Source organism: Gracilinanus agilis, chromosome 1 (genome assembly GCF_016433145.1).
Source record: "Gracilinanus agilis isolate LMUSP501 chromosome 1, AgileGrace, whole genome shotgun sequence".
Lineage (NCBI taxonomy): Eukaryota > Metazoa > Chordata > Mammalia > Didelphimorphia > Didelphidae > Gracilinanus > Gracilinanus agilis.
The window spans coordinates 313,623,471-313,636,391 of record NC_058130.1 but is presented as its reverse complement, the minus strand read 5'-3'; the positions used below and the strand labels follow the sequence as shown (position 1 = coordinate 313,636,391).

General features: G+C 34.0%; 1 protein-coding gene across 2 annotated transcripts in view; it reads right to left on the bottom strand.

The window, feature by feature from the left end:
- The window catches only part of KIAA0825 (KIAA0825 ortholog), a 463,565-nt gene that overhangs the window by 424,190 nt on the left and 26,454 nt on the right, over positions 1–12,921 (bottom strand). For both annotated transcript variants that reach the window (XM_044662785.1, XM_044662793.1), the window contains exon 3: positions 8,916–9,585. In XM_044662785.1, the coding sequence (XP_044518720.1) occupies positions 8,916–9,585 (670 nt within the window). The remainder of the gene's footprint in view (positions 1–8,915; positions 9,586–12,921) is intronic.

The window sequence follows — 12,921 nt, the reverse complement described above, 5'->3', positions numbered from 1 at the left end:
AACACAGAATAGTTTACTTGTCAGATCTGTGGGAAAGGAAAGACTTTAAAACCAAGCAAGAGTTAGAGAAAATTACAAAATGTAAATTAAATGGCTTTGACTATTTTAAACTAAAAAGTTTTTGTACAAACAAAAACAATATAGTCAAAATCAGAAGGGAAACAACAAATTGGGAAAAAATCTTTATAACGAAAAACTCTGACAGGGGTCTAATCACTCAAATATACAAGGAGTTAAAGCAATTGTATAAAACATCAAGCCATTCCCCAATTGATAAATGGGCAAGAGACATGAATAGGCAATTTTCAGGTAAAGAAATCAAAAGTATCAATAAGCACATGAGAAAGTGTTCCAAATCTCTAATAATTAGAGAAATGCAAATCAAAACAACTCTGAGGTATCACCTCACACCTAGCAGATTGGCTAAAATGAAAGAAGGGGAGAGTAATGAATGCTGGAGGGGATGTGGCAAAATTGGGACATTGATGCATTGCTGGTGGAGTTGTGAACTGATCCAGCCATTCTGGCTGGCAATTTGGAATCACGCTCAAAGGGCTATAAAAGAATGCCTGCCCTTTGATCCAGCCATACCATTGTTGGGTTTGTACCCCAAAGAGATCATAGATAAACAGACTTGTATGAAAATATTCATAGCTGCGCTTTTTGTGGTGGCAACAAATTGGAAAAGGAGGGAATGTCCTTCAATTGGGGAATGGCTGAACAAACTGTGGTATATGCGGGTGATGGAATACTATTGTGCTAAAAGGAATAATAAACTGGAGAAGTTCCAGGCGAACTGGAGAGACCTCCGGGAACTGATGCAGAGCGAAAGGAGCAGAGCCAGAAGAACTCTATACACAGAAACTGATATACTGTGGTAAAATTGAATGTAATGGACTTCTGTACCAGCAGCAATGCAATGACCCAGGACAATTCTGAGGGATTTATGGTAAAGACGCTACCCACATTCAGAGGAAGGACTGCGGGAGAGGAAACATATAAGAAAAACAACTGCTTGAACGCATGGGTCGGGGTGGACATGACTGAGGGTGTAGACTCGAAACTACCACACCAATGCAACTACCAACAATTTGGAAATTGGTCTTGTTCAAGGACACATGACAAAACTAGTGGAAACGCGCATCGGCCAAGGGTGGGGGGGGGCGCGGGGGAGGGGGTTGAAGGGGAAAGGTGGAGCATGAATCATGTAACCATGTTAAAAATGAATATTAATAAATGTTTAAAAAAAATAAAAAAAAAACTGGAAATGAAAAAAAAAAAAAAAAAAAGAAATGGAGGCCACTAAATCATTCATAAGGGCCCCTGTAGGCTACATATTGACTTAGTTTTAAAATGTAATATTATCTATGTTTTACTGCGTTTTATTTATTTTGTTAAGTATTTCTCAATTATATTTTAATCTGAGTCAGGTTGCATTTCAGAATATGGTTTGTCAACTCTGATGAAAAGGATAAATTGGAATATGGAAACATTCCAGGCAATTTAAAGACTATTGTAATAGTTCAGGCATGAACTGATAAAAGGCTGAACTAAGCCTGTGGCTGTGTAAGTGAAGAAAAGAAGTAGGAGAGATGTTGAGGAGAGAGATGGAAGAAAGGGAAGAAAATATGCACTTATTAGGTGCCTTTTGTTGTCCAATCATTTCATTCCTATCATGACTCCATTTGGGTTTTTCTTGGCAAAGATACTAGTTTGCCATTTCCTACTCCAGCTCATTTTGCAGAAAAGGAAACTGAAGCAAACAGGGTTAAGTGGTTTGCCCAGAGACACAGTTAGTAAGTGTCTGAGTTCAGATCTGAATTCAGAGGGAGGAGTCTTCACTCTATCCACTATACTACCCTAGCTGCCTACTTATTAAGTGTCTGCTCTGTGCCAGTGTTTCATAAATAGCATATCCTTTATAAGAGCCTCAAAACAATCCTAGCAGATAGGTTGCTACCATTATCTCCTCTTGACACTGGAAAAAAGTAATGTAGGGCAGCTGGGTAGCTCAGTGGAGTGAGAGTCAGGCCTAGAGACAGGAGGTCCTAGGTTCAAACCCAGCCTCAGCCACTTCCCAGCTGTGTGACCCTGGGCAAGTCACTTGACCCCCATTGCCCACCCTTACCACTCTTCCACCTATGAGACAATACACCGAAAGTTAAGGGTTAAAAAAAAAAAAAAAGTAATGTAAGCAAGTTGAAGCCACTTGCCCAGATGAAGTGACAGCTGGCCAGATCTGAACTCAAGTCATCCTGACCTCAGATTCAGTGTCTTTATCAACAGTATCGCCTAGCTGTAAGCTAAATTTGGCAAGGGCTCAGATATATGGGATGAATAAAATGAGGAATCAATCAAGCCTACAAAGCTGTGAACCTGAGTGACTAGAGAAATGATGGTGCTCTGGACAGAAATACAGAAATTTGTAAGGGGGGGGATGCACATTCTTTTTTGAACATGTAGAGTTTGAGATGCCTATGGAAATCTACTTTGAAATATCGAGAAGCAGTTGATTATGTATAGATTATAACTAGGAAAAACACTGGAGTTAGTTATGAGGTCCATTCTAGAAATTAAACAAGACAAAGTCCCTTTGCCAGAGGGACTCTATTAATTGGATTTTTTTTGTTTGTTTTGTGGTCAAAAAGAGATCAAGTTTGGCCTTAGCTAAAAATGAGGAAGAGTAAATAACTCTTCAGGAATCCTGTTAATTATTCAATTTTCTAAGAGAACACTGTAAATATTCTCCCTTTTATGTATAGTATTTTTTTTAATCTTGGCCTAAATAGTCCCTAGAACTCTTCTTTACTGGGCTGATTTTCCTTACATCAAAAGGTTTGTATAGGGTAGAGATTCTTAATCTGGGGGCTATGAACTTCAAAAAATACATATTTTAGTAACTTTATTTCAACATAATTGGTTTCCTTCTAGTGTTATGTTTTTTATTTTATGCATTTTAAAACATTATTTTGGGAAGAGATTCATAGGCTTTTTTATCAGACCGCCAAAGTGTTTCATGACACAAAAATAGGTTAAGAATCCCTGGTGTCAAAAATCAGCCTCTTTTGCTCAAATCATGGATGGAAGGTCAGCAATAAGATCAAATCATCCAGACTGCCAAGTGGGGAGGGCTGACCATTGAAAGTTATTGGACTAAATCTAACTTACAATTTCTTGTTTTTTGGACTAGATTTCAATAAGGTCTTTTTGATCTTTATGCAAAATTGCCAGATTTCCATTTACTTGAGAGAATTAATTAAATTGCTCTGGAAAGTCTTATTCTGAGGACTTCAGAGCTTTTGAGATATAATAAAAAGGCGAACAACTTTGGATATTGTCTTGTACCCTATTGTAAGTACAACTACCTTATTTCAGGCCCTCATCATCTCCAGTATAGACTACTACACTAGTCTCCTACTGCATTTACACTGGGTATCCAAGGATTGTTTAATATATTAATATAAGTATGATAAACTATATCAATAATAAAAATAGCAAAAAAGTATTCTATTAGTAGATATAGAATATAGCACTTAATTTATATTAAAAAGCACTAGGGGTAGCTGGGTAGCTCAGTGGAGTGAGAGTCAGGCCTAGAGACAGGAGGTCCTAGGTTCAAACCCGGCCTCAGCCACTTCCCAGCTGTGTGACCCTGGGCAAGTCACTTGACCTCCATTGCCCACCCTTACCACTCTTCCACCTATGAGACAATACACCGAAGTACAAGGGTTTAAAAAAAAAAAGCACTAAAAATAGGAATAGAAAACATTTTCTTAATAATATCAAAACACTTATCTAAAACAAAGAGCTAGCATTATTTGTTATGGATAAACATGAAAAACTTTCCCAATCAAATAAGGAATATATAAAGGATGACCATTATCATACATTTTTGAAACAAATATTCAAAACATTGGCTATAGCAATAAGTCAAAAAAAGGCACATGGGGGAATAATTATAGAAGTAGGCAAAATTTGTCTATTTAAAGATCAGATGGTTTATGTATGGAATGAAATGAAATGAAAAAATTAATTGAAATTATCTTCATTAAATTAGCACCATATGAATTACACCTAAAATTAATTAGATTTTCTTTTTCTAATAAAATTAAGAGGAAATAGAGTGATTTCATTTAAAATACTTATAAAATTCATAATATATCTGGGAATTAACCTACTAAACTACGATCAACACTTATAAATAAATGGATAGTTCATTAAGCACTTACTAAGTATGATATTCAGAAAGGACTAGCACCTCTGGTGTAAGGGCTTGCCAGGTCCTTTTCAGAGCTGCTTATCTGATGACCATTTGGCACTCAACTCTAGCCTGTGGTTCCAAGAAGCTATAGCCTGCATAGTAGGCACAACTCCAATAAAACCATCTTAGTAAATGGGATAAACCGGGATGAGAGTAACCCACACAAACTCTGTTTATGCCCAGGCATGTGAAGACTTTCTCCGACAGAATGAGTAGATGAGAACTATTTGTTCCAAAGGCTATGAAATTCATTTATATATTTAATGCTAATCCAAACTACCAAGGGGCTAACTTTATATAAATAGATAAAACTTATTTTAAGTAAAATAATGAAAACATTCAACAATAAAGGGGACACATTAAATTGAAAAGTTTTTGTACAAATAAAACAAATGCTGCCAAGATTATTAGGAAAGCAAAAAATTGGGAGAAAAATCTTCATAGACAGCCTCTCAGAGGTCTCATATCTAAAATATATAATTTTGTCAAATTTAAAAGAACAAGAGCAATTCTCTAATTAATAAATGGCCAAAATATATGAATACATAATTTTCTGACAAAGAAATCAAAGCCATATAAAGGTAATATGTAAAAAATGCTCTAAATCACTATTGATTATAGAAATACAAATGAAAACAATTCTGAGGGAGCATCTCATACCCCTTAGACTTATTAAAAGAACAAAAAGGCAAAATGGCAAATGCAAGAGGGAATGTAGAAAAACGAGGACATGAATACACTGTTGGTGGAGCTGTGAGATGATCCAACTATTTTGGAGAGCAATATGAAATTACACCCAGAGAGTTATAAAATTACGTATATCCTTGGACTCAGCAATATTATTTGCTGCATCTATTTCCCAAGAAGAGCAGTAAAAAGGGAAAAGAACCTATATATTACAAAACATGTGGTGGTAAAGAACTAGAAATTGAGGAAATGTCCATCAATTGGGGAATGGCTAAACAAATTGTGGTAAATTATTGTAATGAATTACTACTGAGCCATAAGAAATGATGAGCAGGCTAATTTATAAAAAATTTTGAATTACACAGAATAATGAAAAGCAAAATGAACAGGGAACCAAAAGAATGTTAGACACAGTTAAAGATTTAATACTTGAAGAATAAATTGTGAATGTTACCTCCAGAGAATGAATTGATAAATAGAACATGAAAGACATATACACATATATAAATTATGTAAATCTGTTTCCCGGATAATGCCTTCTATGATGTGGGGAAGTGAGTGAGGGGCCAAGACACTCGTAAATAAATTCTATTAATAAAAAATGAATGAATAAAAAAAGAATTATTTGATATAAAAGAAAAAAATAAAGGGGGTTTAGAATCACCAAATTTCAAACTACATAAAATAGTATCAGTCAATAAAGCTATTTGTTCTCACTTTGAGTGAAATCATGAAGCAAAAATAGTAGTGCAGTGTTAAAAAAAAACCTACCTTGGAATAAAGATTGTGGAATTTATTATATTTTTATTGCAAATATCACATTTAAATATACTGAGAACTTTGTTTGGTCTAATGCCTAATGCATATTCAGTCATTTTCAGTTGTGTCTGACTCTTTAAGAGAGGTTTTCTTGGCAAAGATACTGAGCTGATGCCAGTTTCTGCCCTAGTCATAGCCTCCCCATCCAAAGTCTGAATCATGGGGCTAGAGAAAGTCAGTATCCTATTATCCAACATTCTAGCTTTCAGGTCTGGCATGGACCATAAGGAATAGTACCCGATCGAAGGCATCTCAGACTTCAGGTGCAGACTAGGTCCCAAGGTGGCCCAGGCTGAACACCATTGCTGAAAACACAAGATGGCTCCTCTATTCTCACTAGCATTTCTCTGCAGCTTCCCTCCCTTCCAGCCACTGGAAATTTCTGATTCAGGGAACTGGCATCCATCACTGCAACATAACTATACTTAAGCAACATTGCTTTTATGGGGAAAAAAATCAATACTTAGAGGATCTTTTGAGCCTATATAGAAATGGGCATGGTTATCTCCATTTCTCCCTACTCTGTGAGCCCCTTACTATTGCCTCACTAGTTTATCAATCACATCCAACATTACTCCAAAAAAGAGTTCACAGTTGCCTTTTCCCTCTGTGTCTCCCTCTAGCTATGTGTGCAGCCACATATGCACTATGCAAAAGTCAGAAACATTATCAAAGGGAAAAAAAAGATTAACATCTGTCCTGAAATGCCAAAACAACCTGTATGGATTCCAATCACATGAATCATATATTATACATGATATTTAGTACATGTGACACTTTTATCTTGAAAACACTTTATAAACAAGAGGAAGTTTTTCAAAGTACTCCATATAAAAATTTTAGAAAATAAGTGAACTTAGGAAATACATTAAGATTTATGTTTTAGCAGTTAGGTAAAAGTCTCTTTGCTTTTAAACTGCATACTGATAGCCCTAATTCAAATGACTCTGCAAAAATATGCTATATCTTATAATGACACAAAATATACCATAACAAAAAATTTTGCTGATACATAGCTATTTCATAACAAGATGCAGAGTAACCCAGGAAAGTGAAAGAAATTCACATAAGAACAGAAACCAGTTATTTGAAAATTCAATTAAAACAATATTTTAAGTCATTTATTAAGGAAATGAATTTAGAGTGAGCAACAAACACTCTTTCAAAATAAAAGTTATGACAGTGGATGACACAAGATCCACCAAACTTTTAAATTTTTTTAAATTTTAAATTTTTAAAATTCATGAAATCTGGGAATCTATAGTATTATTTTCTGGCTCTCTATGCTCAACCTCTGGGCTAAGCTTCTGGGGGTAAGTCCTGGAATTAATTGGACAGATACAATTTAATATTTAATATTAAATGTTTCTTCCATTGCTATAATTATTTTAAATTCCACATTACAACATAAAGTCATGGGATTCTTAAGATTCAGATTGAGGGGGCAGCTGGGTAGCTCAGTGGAGTGAGAGTCAGGCTTAGAGACAGGAAGTCCTAGGTTCAAACCCGGCCTCAGCCACTTCCCAGCTGTGTGACCCTGGGCAAGTCACTTGACCCCCATTGCCCACCCTTACCAATCTTCCATCTATGAGACAATACACCTAAGTACAAGGGTTTAAAAAACAAAACAAAACAAAACAAAAACAGATTGAAACTTATTTCTCTAAACCAAGAGTTCTTAATTTGGGGTTGTAGGTTTGTTTTGTTTTGTTTTTAAATTTTTATAACTGTATTTTAATGTAACTTTTTCTTTGTAAGCCTATTTTAATCATTTAAAATTTTATTGTGAAAGGAGATCCATTGGTTATCCCTAACTAATTTCTGCAAGTAGCCAAGATCTTTAGGGATGTTTTCTATAATATGCTTACCATATAAGGCAACAAGATATAGGACAGCAGGGACAAATATTAAAGCTAAAAATAGCACTAAGACTTTTGGGACACCCCCATTGTAAACATTTTGCCTCTTTTTCTATTATCTAGCAAAATATCAAGAATACAGTGTCTAATAAATTATTTTGTTTTATTTGAATTTTACAAGTAGCTCTGTTAAGCCATTTGTGCCTCTGCTTTATAAAGAAAATATTCTCAATGAAAATCTGTTATAATTAAATGCTTTCATTTATCTTCATGCTCTTCTTTTAGAATGAACTCTGATGTCACTTCCAGAACTATGTTAATTCTAAGTCACTCTGCTCCCTTACAAAAATATAGAGATAATTGGCCCCCTGAGTTGAAAGATCCATGTTTTTCGCCTAGAAGGAAGAAAATGACAAATATTTGAAAAAGTCTGGCTCATTCTTTAACAGTCCACATTCAGGGACTGAATGCAAAAGTTTTTTATAAAAACATATTAAGATTATACCTGAGTTTTTCATCAAATATGTCACTAAGCAAATTAAATTTTTCATTTTCATTTTTAAGAAAAATTACATTTTCCTTCTGTATTCCTTCATCAGTGGAATGTTATATAAAACTACCTATCAAAAAAAGAGTGTGCTACCTAGCAAGAACTTACTTTTAGACACAAGTCTTCTGAGTAAAATTCTGAAATTGCTTATCATTCCATTTTTAATCAATTTTTGCTAAAAATAAATATTTGTAGGAATTTATAAATGAATAATGATATTCATGCTATAGCTGCCCAATCACTATATGAAACCTATGACTTCTCTAATTAAATATACTAGGTCTGTTTAACTAATGTGTATAATTTCAAAACTTTCAACTTTAGTTAATTCAAAGAAAGTCCAGGGAAGACTAATATGTTCTGAGTCTTCAACAATTTATCTCCATGACTATTATTACGGAAAATTATTAAACTACAAGTTTTAAATATATATCTATAAGAGAGTTGTATCTGCATAATTTTTTCATATATAACCACAAGAAAATACTCTTATTGATTATACGTATATCTCACATTTCCAAAGTTTTTACTAATTTAATAGTGGGGAAAATCAATGCATTTCCATAGTGTAACTAGATTTTCAGTCAAAGGAATGCATTCAAATGTGTAAAATCTTATACCATTGAATTCTGACTTATTTTTGAGTTTGCATGAGAATTAGTAAAATACTAAGAATACAGAAGAAGTACAGATTTAAGGAGGACTAACTAAAAAGAACAAAACTTAAAATGGTACAAACCCAAAGCATGCACTGCTCCTCTGTGTTTGCTGGAACTCCTGCCTGTTTTAACCACATGGACAGTATTTTCTTTGAATTGCAGCTCACAAAATCTTTCCAGAAAATTTGTCATTTCTTCCTTAATGGAATCCAGATAAGTTTCATTAATGAATTTTAGTGCTGAAGAAGGAGCTAAAATTTCACTTAGTACATAAAAATCTTGTTTGATCATTTTGCATAATTTAAGTATTGAATTTTGGTATCCATGCATCACTGTATCTAAATTGGCTTCTCTGTTGTAAGACAAAAAACAGTTCTCTAGAAGTTGAACAACCATTTTATTCTGTAGGCTTTGGTATTTGGCTAAAACTTCTGACTCTGGATAAAGAAATAAAAGTTGTTGGATGCAGTGTGTTTTAAATGAAATAGTGTGCGGTGAATTGTTTACTTTATCATGACTTTGTAATTTGCTCAGTAAAAAGCGTCGAAGGTGCAATCTTATATCATCCCACAAAGACTTTACATCCATAGATGAATGATCTTCAACTGCATGAAGAGAAGTTCTAGATGTGAACAGGAAAGATGTTCCACTTGGGGTACGTGGGAATGAAACTCCACATTGACTGGAGAGATCCAAAAGGAAATCCAGTATCATTTCTTCTTGATTTTGTTCATTCTTCAAAAAATCTTGCTAATAAAAGTAAATAAAAAATTTTAGAAATGATAAACCATAAAAATATATCAAGTTCAAAGCATGAAAAGTAATATGTCATATATCATCAACTATTTTTCATTAGGTACTTACTGTTTTAAAATGTTATTGCAAAAGTTGATACTATTCTAAAGTTTTTTTTAATTAAAAAAATGAAAATTCATTAGCTCCTTAATAATGCACAATCTACTCCAATCCTACTGCAAGGCTTCCTTACTTAACAAGCTTTATTTTAAAACTAATAATTTCATCAGGATTAAAACTGAACACCCTCCTCTGACATAGAATGCCATCTCTCTATGCCTTAGTGACTATCTTCATGAATTATTATGAAAAAAAATTGTAAGAGTTTATCATGGTGGTCCAAGCTCTCAGTACAGTACTTTACCACTCCAGAATTTAAAGCCTGTTCAATGGAGTAAGACCTACCAGATTTTGAATAACCCTGAACCAGCTTTAAAGAAGCTGATGAGAATCTAGGGTCATCTCTGCCCCTCCTCAATGGAACAAGATAATACTTGACTGGAGACAGCTGGCTAAAATCAAGTTCTGTTTTGTTAGAGATTTGCTTTACATATAACTACCCTAGACTCTTAAAATTTGTACTTCCATGTTTCTTCTCTTATGAGCCAGCTGAGGCCAATTTTGTGAAAAGGCTTTCTAGAGAATCTTTAAAATTAAAATTCTATATAAATAATTTTCCACTTGTTATCTTTTTCCTACTGCAACTTGATTTATTTCATTATATGTATGTCCTAAAATCTTTTGAAAGAGTAAAATTTTTTTAAAAATTTAAATAAAGGGGGCAGCTAGGTGGCTCAGTGGACTAGGAGCCAGGACTATAGATGGAAGATCCTGGGTTCAAATCTGATCTTGGATACTTCCTGGCTGTATGATCCTGGACAAGTCACTTAACTCCCATTGACTCGCCCTTACTATTCTTTGCCTTGGAACCCTAGTGCTGATTCTAAAATTACAAATAAGGTATTTTTTTTAAATCTAAATTTTAAAAAAATCTAATTAATTTTGAAGCTTGGTTAGACATAAAAATGTTCATGAAAATATCTATAAGTAATTTCTGGTAGTTGTTCATGCTGCATTAAAAATTACAAAAGCTTGAAGGAAATGTTTTTGGGTAATTTTTAAATAAATCTGAGAGTTCTAAATATATCAGATACATGCATGTTACTAATAGATGCCATCTTGAAGGAAGAAATTTAATACATTTGAAGTTTCTCAACTTTTTCTTTAAATTTATTTCTAAGTTATATTCAAAAAAGTTTTTATCTTGATGTTTAAGTATTTTAACTCAAAATAAGAAAAACTTAGTAGTCATCAAATGAGGACATTGACTGGCAATGTGAACACCATGATCTTTCAATTATCTATGCTAAATGAAAGAAGGAAAGCTATACTTTTGAGATCAAATTAAATAAAATAATCAATGAAATTTTACTTTTAGCTTTTGTTATATGATTTTTCCCTCCATATTCATGTTGTCAATTTGTATTTTGTTTTTGTTAATACTACAATTAGCCTGAAGTCCCTAGAAATTAGATCTGAAGCACATTAAGTGTCAAGAAAAAGCAGTCTAGGATGAAAATTTTCTAACAGATAAAATCAGTCAGGCAACCTAGCATTTTTTGCTCACCCAAGTGTTGAAGACATTTAAAAAAAAGCAAAAAATAGTCAACACTTTCAAGAAGCTCATAGTCTAATAATGGAGAGGATAGCATACAAACAACTATGCATGAACAAGATACAAGCAGGATAAATCTATTCTATGCATAGGTATATTTTGATACTATTATCTCACTGATGTAGGTACTCTCTCACCCTAAGTAACTCTGTTCCATGTCTTTTCACAAACCTCATAAGCACATACACACATACACACACACACACACACACACTCTCTCTCTCTCTCTCTCTCTCTCTCTCTCTCTCTCTCTCTCTCTCTCTCTCTCTCTCTCTCTCATTCTAATGCCTTGAGGAAGTTGCCTTAAAATGTTGAAAGATATGTCTGTATTCTGTAACCACCTGGAAGTTTCTAACAATTTGGAAAGTGTATGTGGGTGAGTATTGAGGTCGGCTTCCAGTCCCTTCCAAGATGAGTGCTTGGTGATCCTTGATTTACCTCAGTTCCACACTTACAAAAGGCAACAAGTCAAGTCTCAGTGATGTACTTAATGTCTGACGTCTGAGGACCAGTTAGACTAAACATGAAGAAGCCCACAAACAGACTGATACTGGTTGATGACGTTTTTTATCACAATAGCTTTTGAAGACCATCTTAAACTGTAAAGGTATCAGGAACTATATCACTATAGGGAGTACATACAATAGGGAAATCATGTTACTATGAAATACTGAGGCATACATACACAAATATTTTCTATATTTCTTTGGGTACCAAATAATTCACTATACTGCTTTTTTTAATTAAAATTGAGAGATACTATCATAAGTGAGGCAATGTTACAACAAGGTCTTTGTGGTACTATTAGTAAAAGGATAAAATTGATCTGTGCTCTTAAGTATCTATGTTATAAAAAGTATCTTTTTTGTAACAAATTTCAAACTGTAGTGGGTAATGTTGCACTGAACTAGGAAATAAAAAATGATACCTAACTTGGAGTCAAGGGATCTGGTTTAAAATAGTGTTTTGCCACTTAGCTATGTGACCTTGAACAAGTCATAAATTCCAAGGTCCCCATCTGCAAAATGGGTATAATGATACTTGTATTGACTACTAACAAGCTTGTTATCAGAAGCAAATGAAATAATTCACATTAAGAGCTTCAAAACTGTCTAAAAAAATGATGATCATCAATGACATGTGTAAAACCCAGTGGAATTGCTAGTTGGATATGGGAGGGGGTGGGAGGAAGGGAGGAAAAGAGCATGAATCATGTAACCATGGGAAAATAATCTAAATTAATTAATTAAATAAATTAGCTTTTAATAATGATGATCATATGAACCTATCATTACAGTCAATCTTCCAGGATTTGACATGGTTAGGCCAGGAGGGTATCCTGCTAACAAGACAGGAAAAACATTGGCTATTATTCTGATACTGGCCTTTATGTCTACCTTCTGAGCCTAGCTAATTTAAGAGGAGTCTCTAGCTATAATTTTGACCACCAAGCGCTATTTTTTTCAGCTACATCAACATTATCATTTGTAAACTGGGTGATCTGGGGCAAAGTACTCCTGCTTTATGGCCTTCAGTTTCCTCATCTGTAAAATAATGGACTTGGACTAGATCACCTTTAGGGTCACTTCCTCCTCTAAATCTATAAACTCATATAA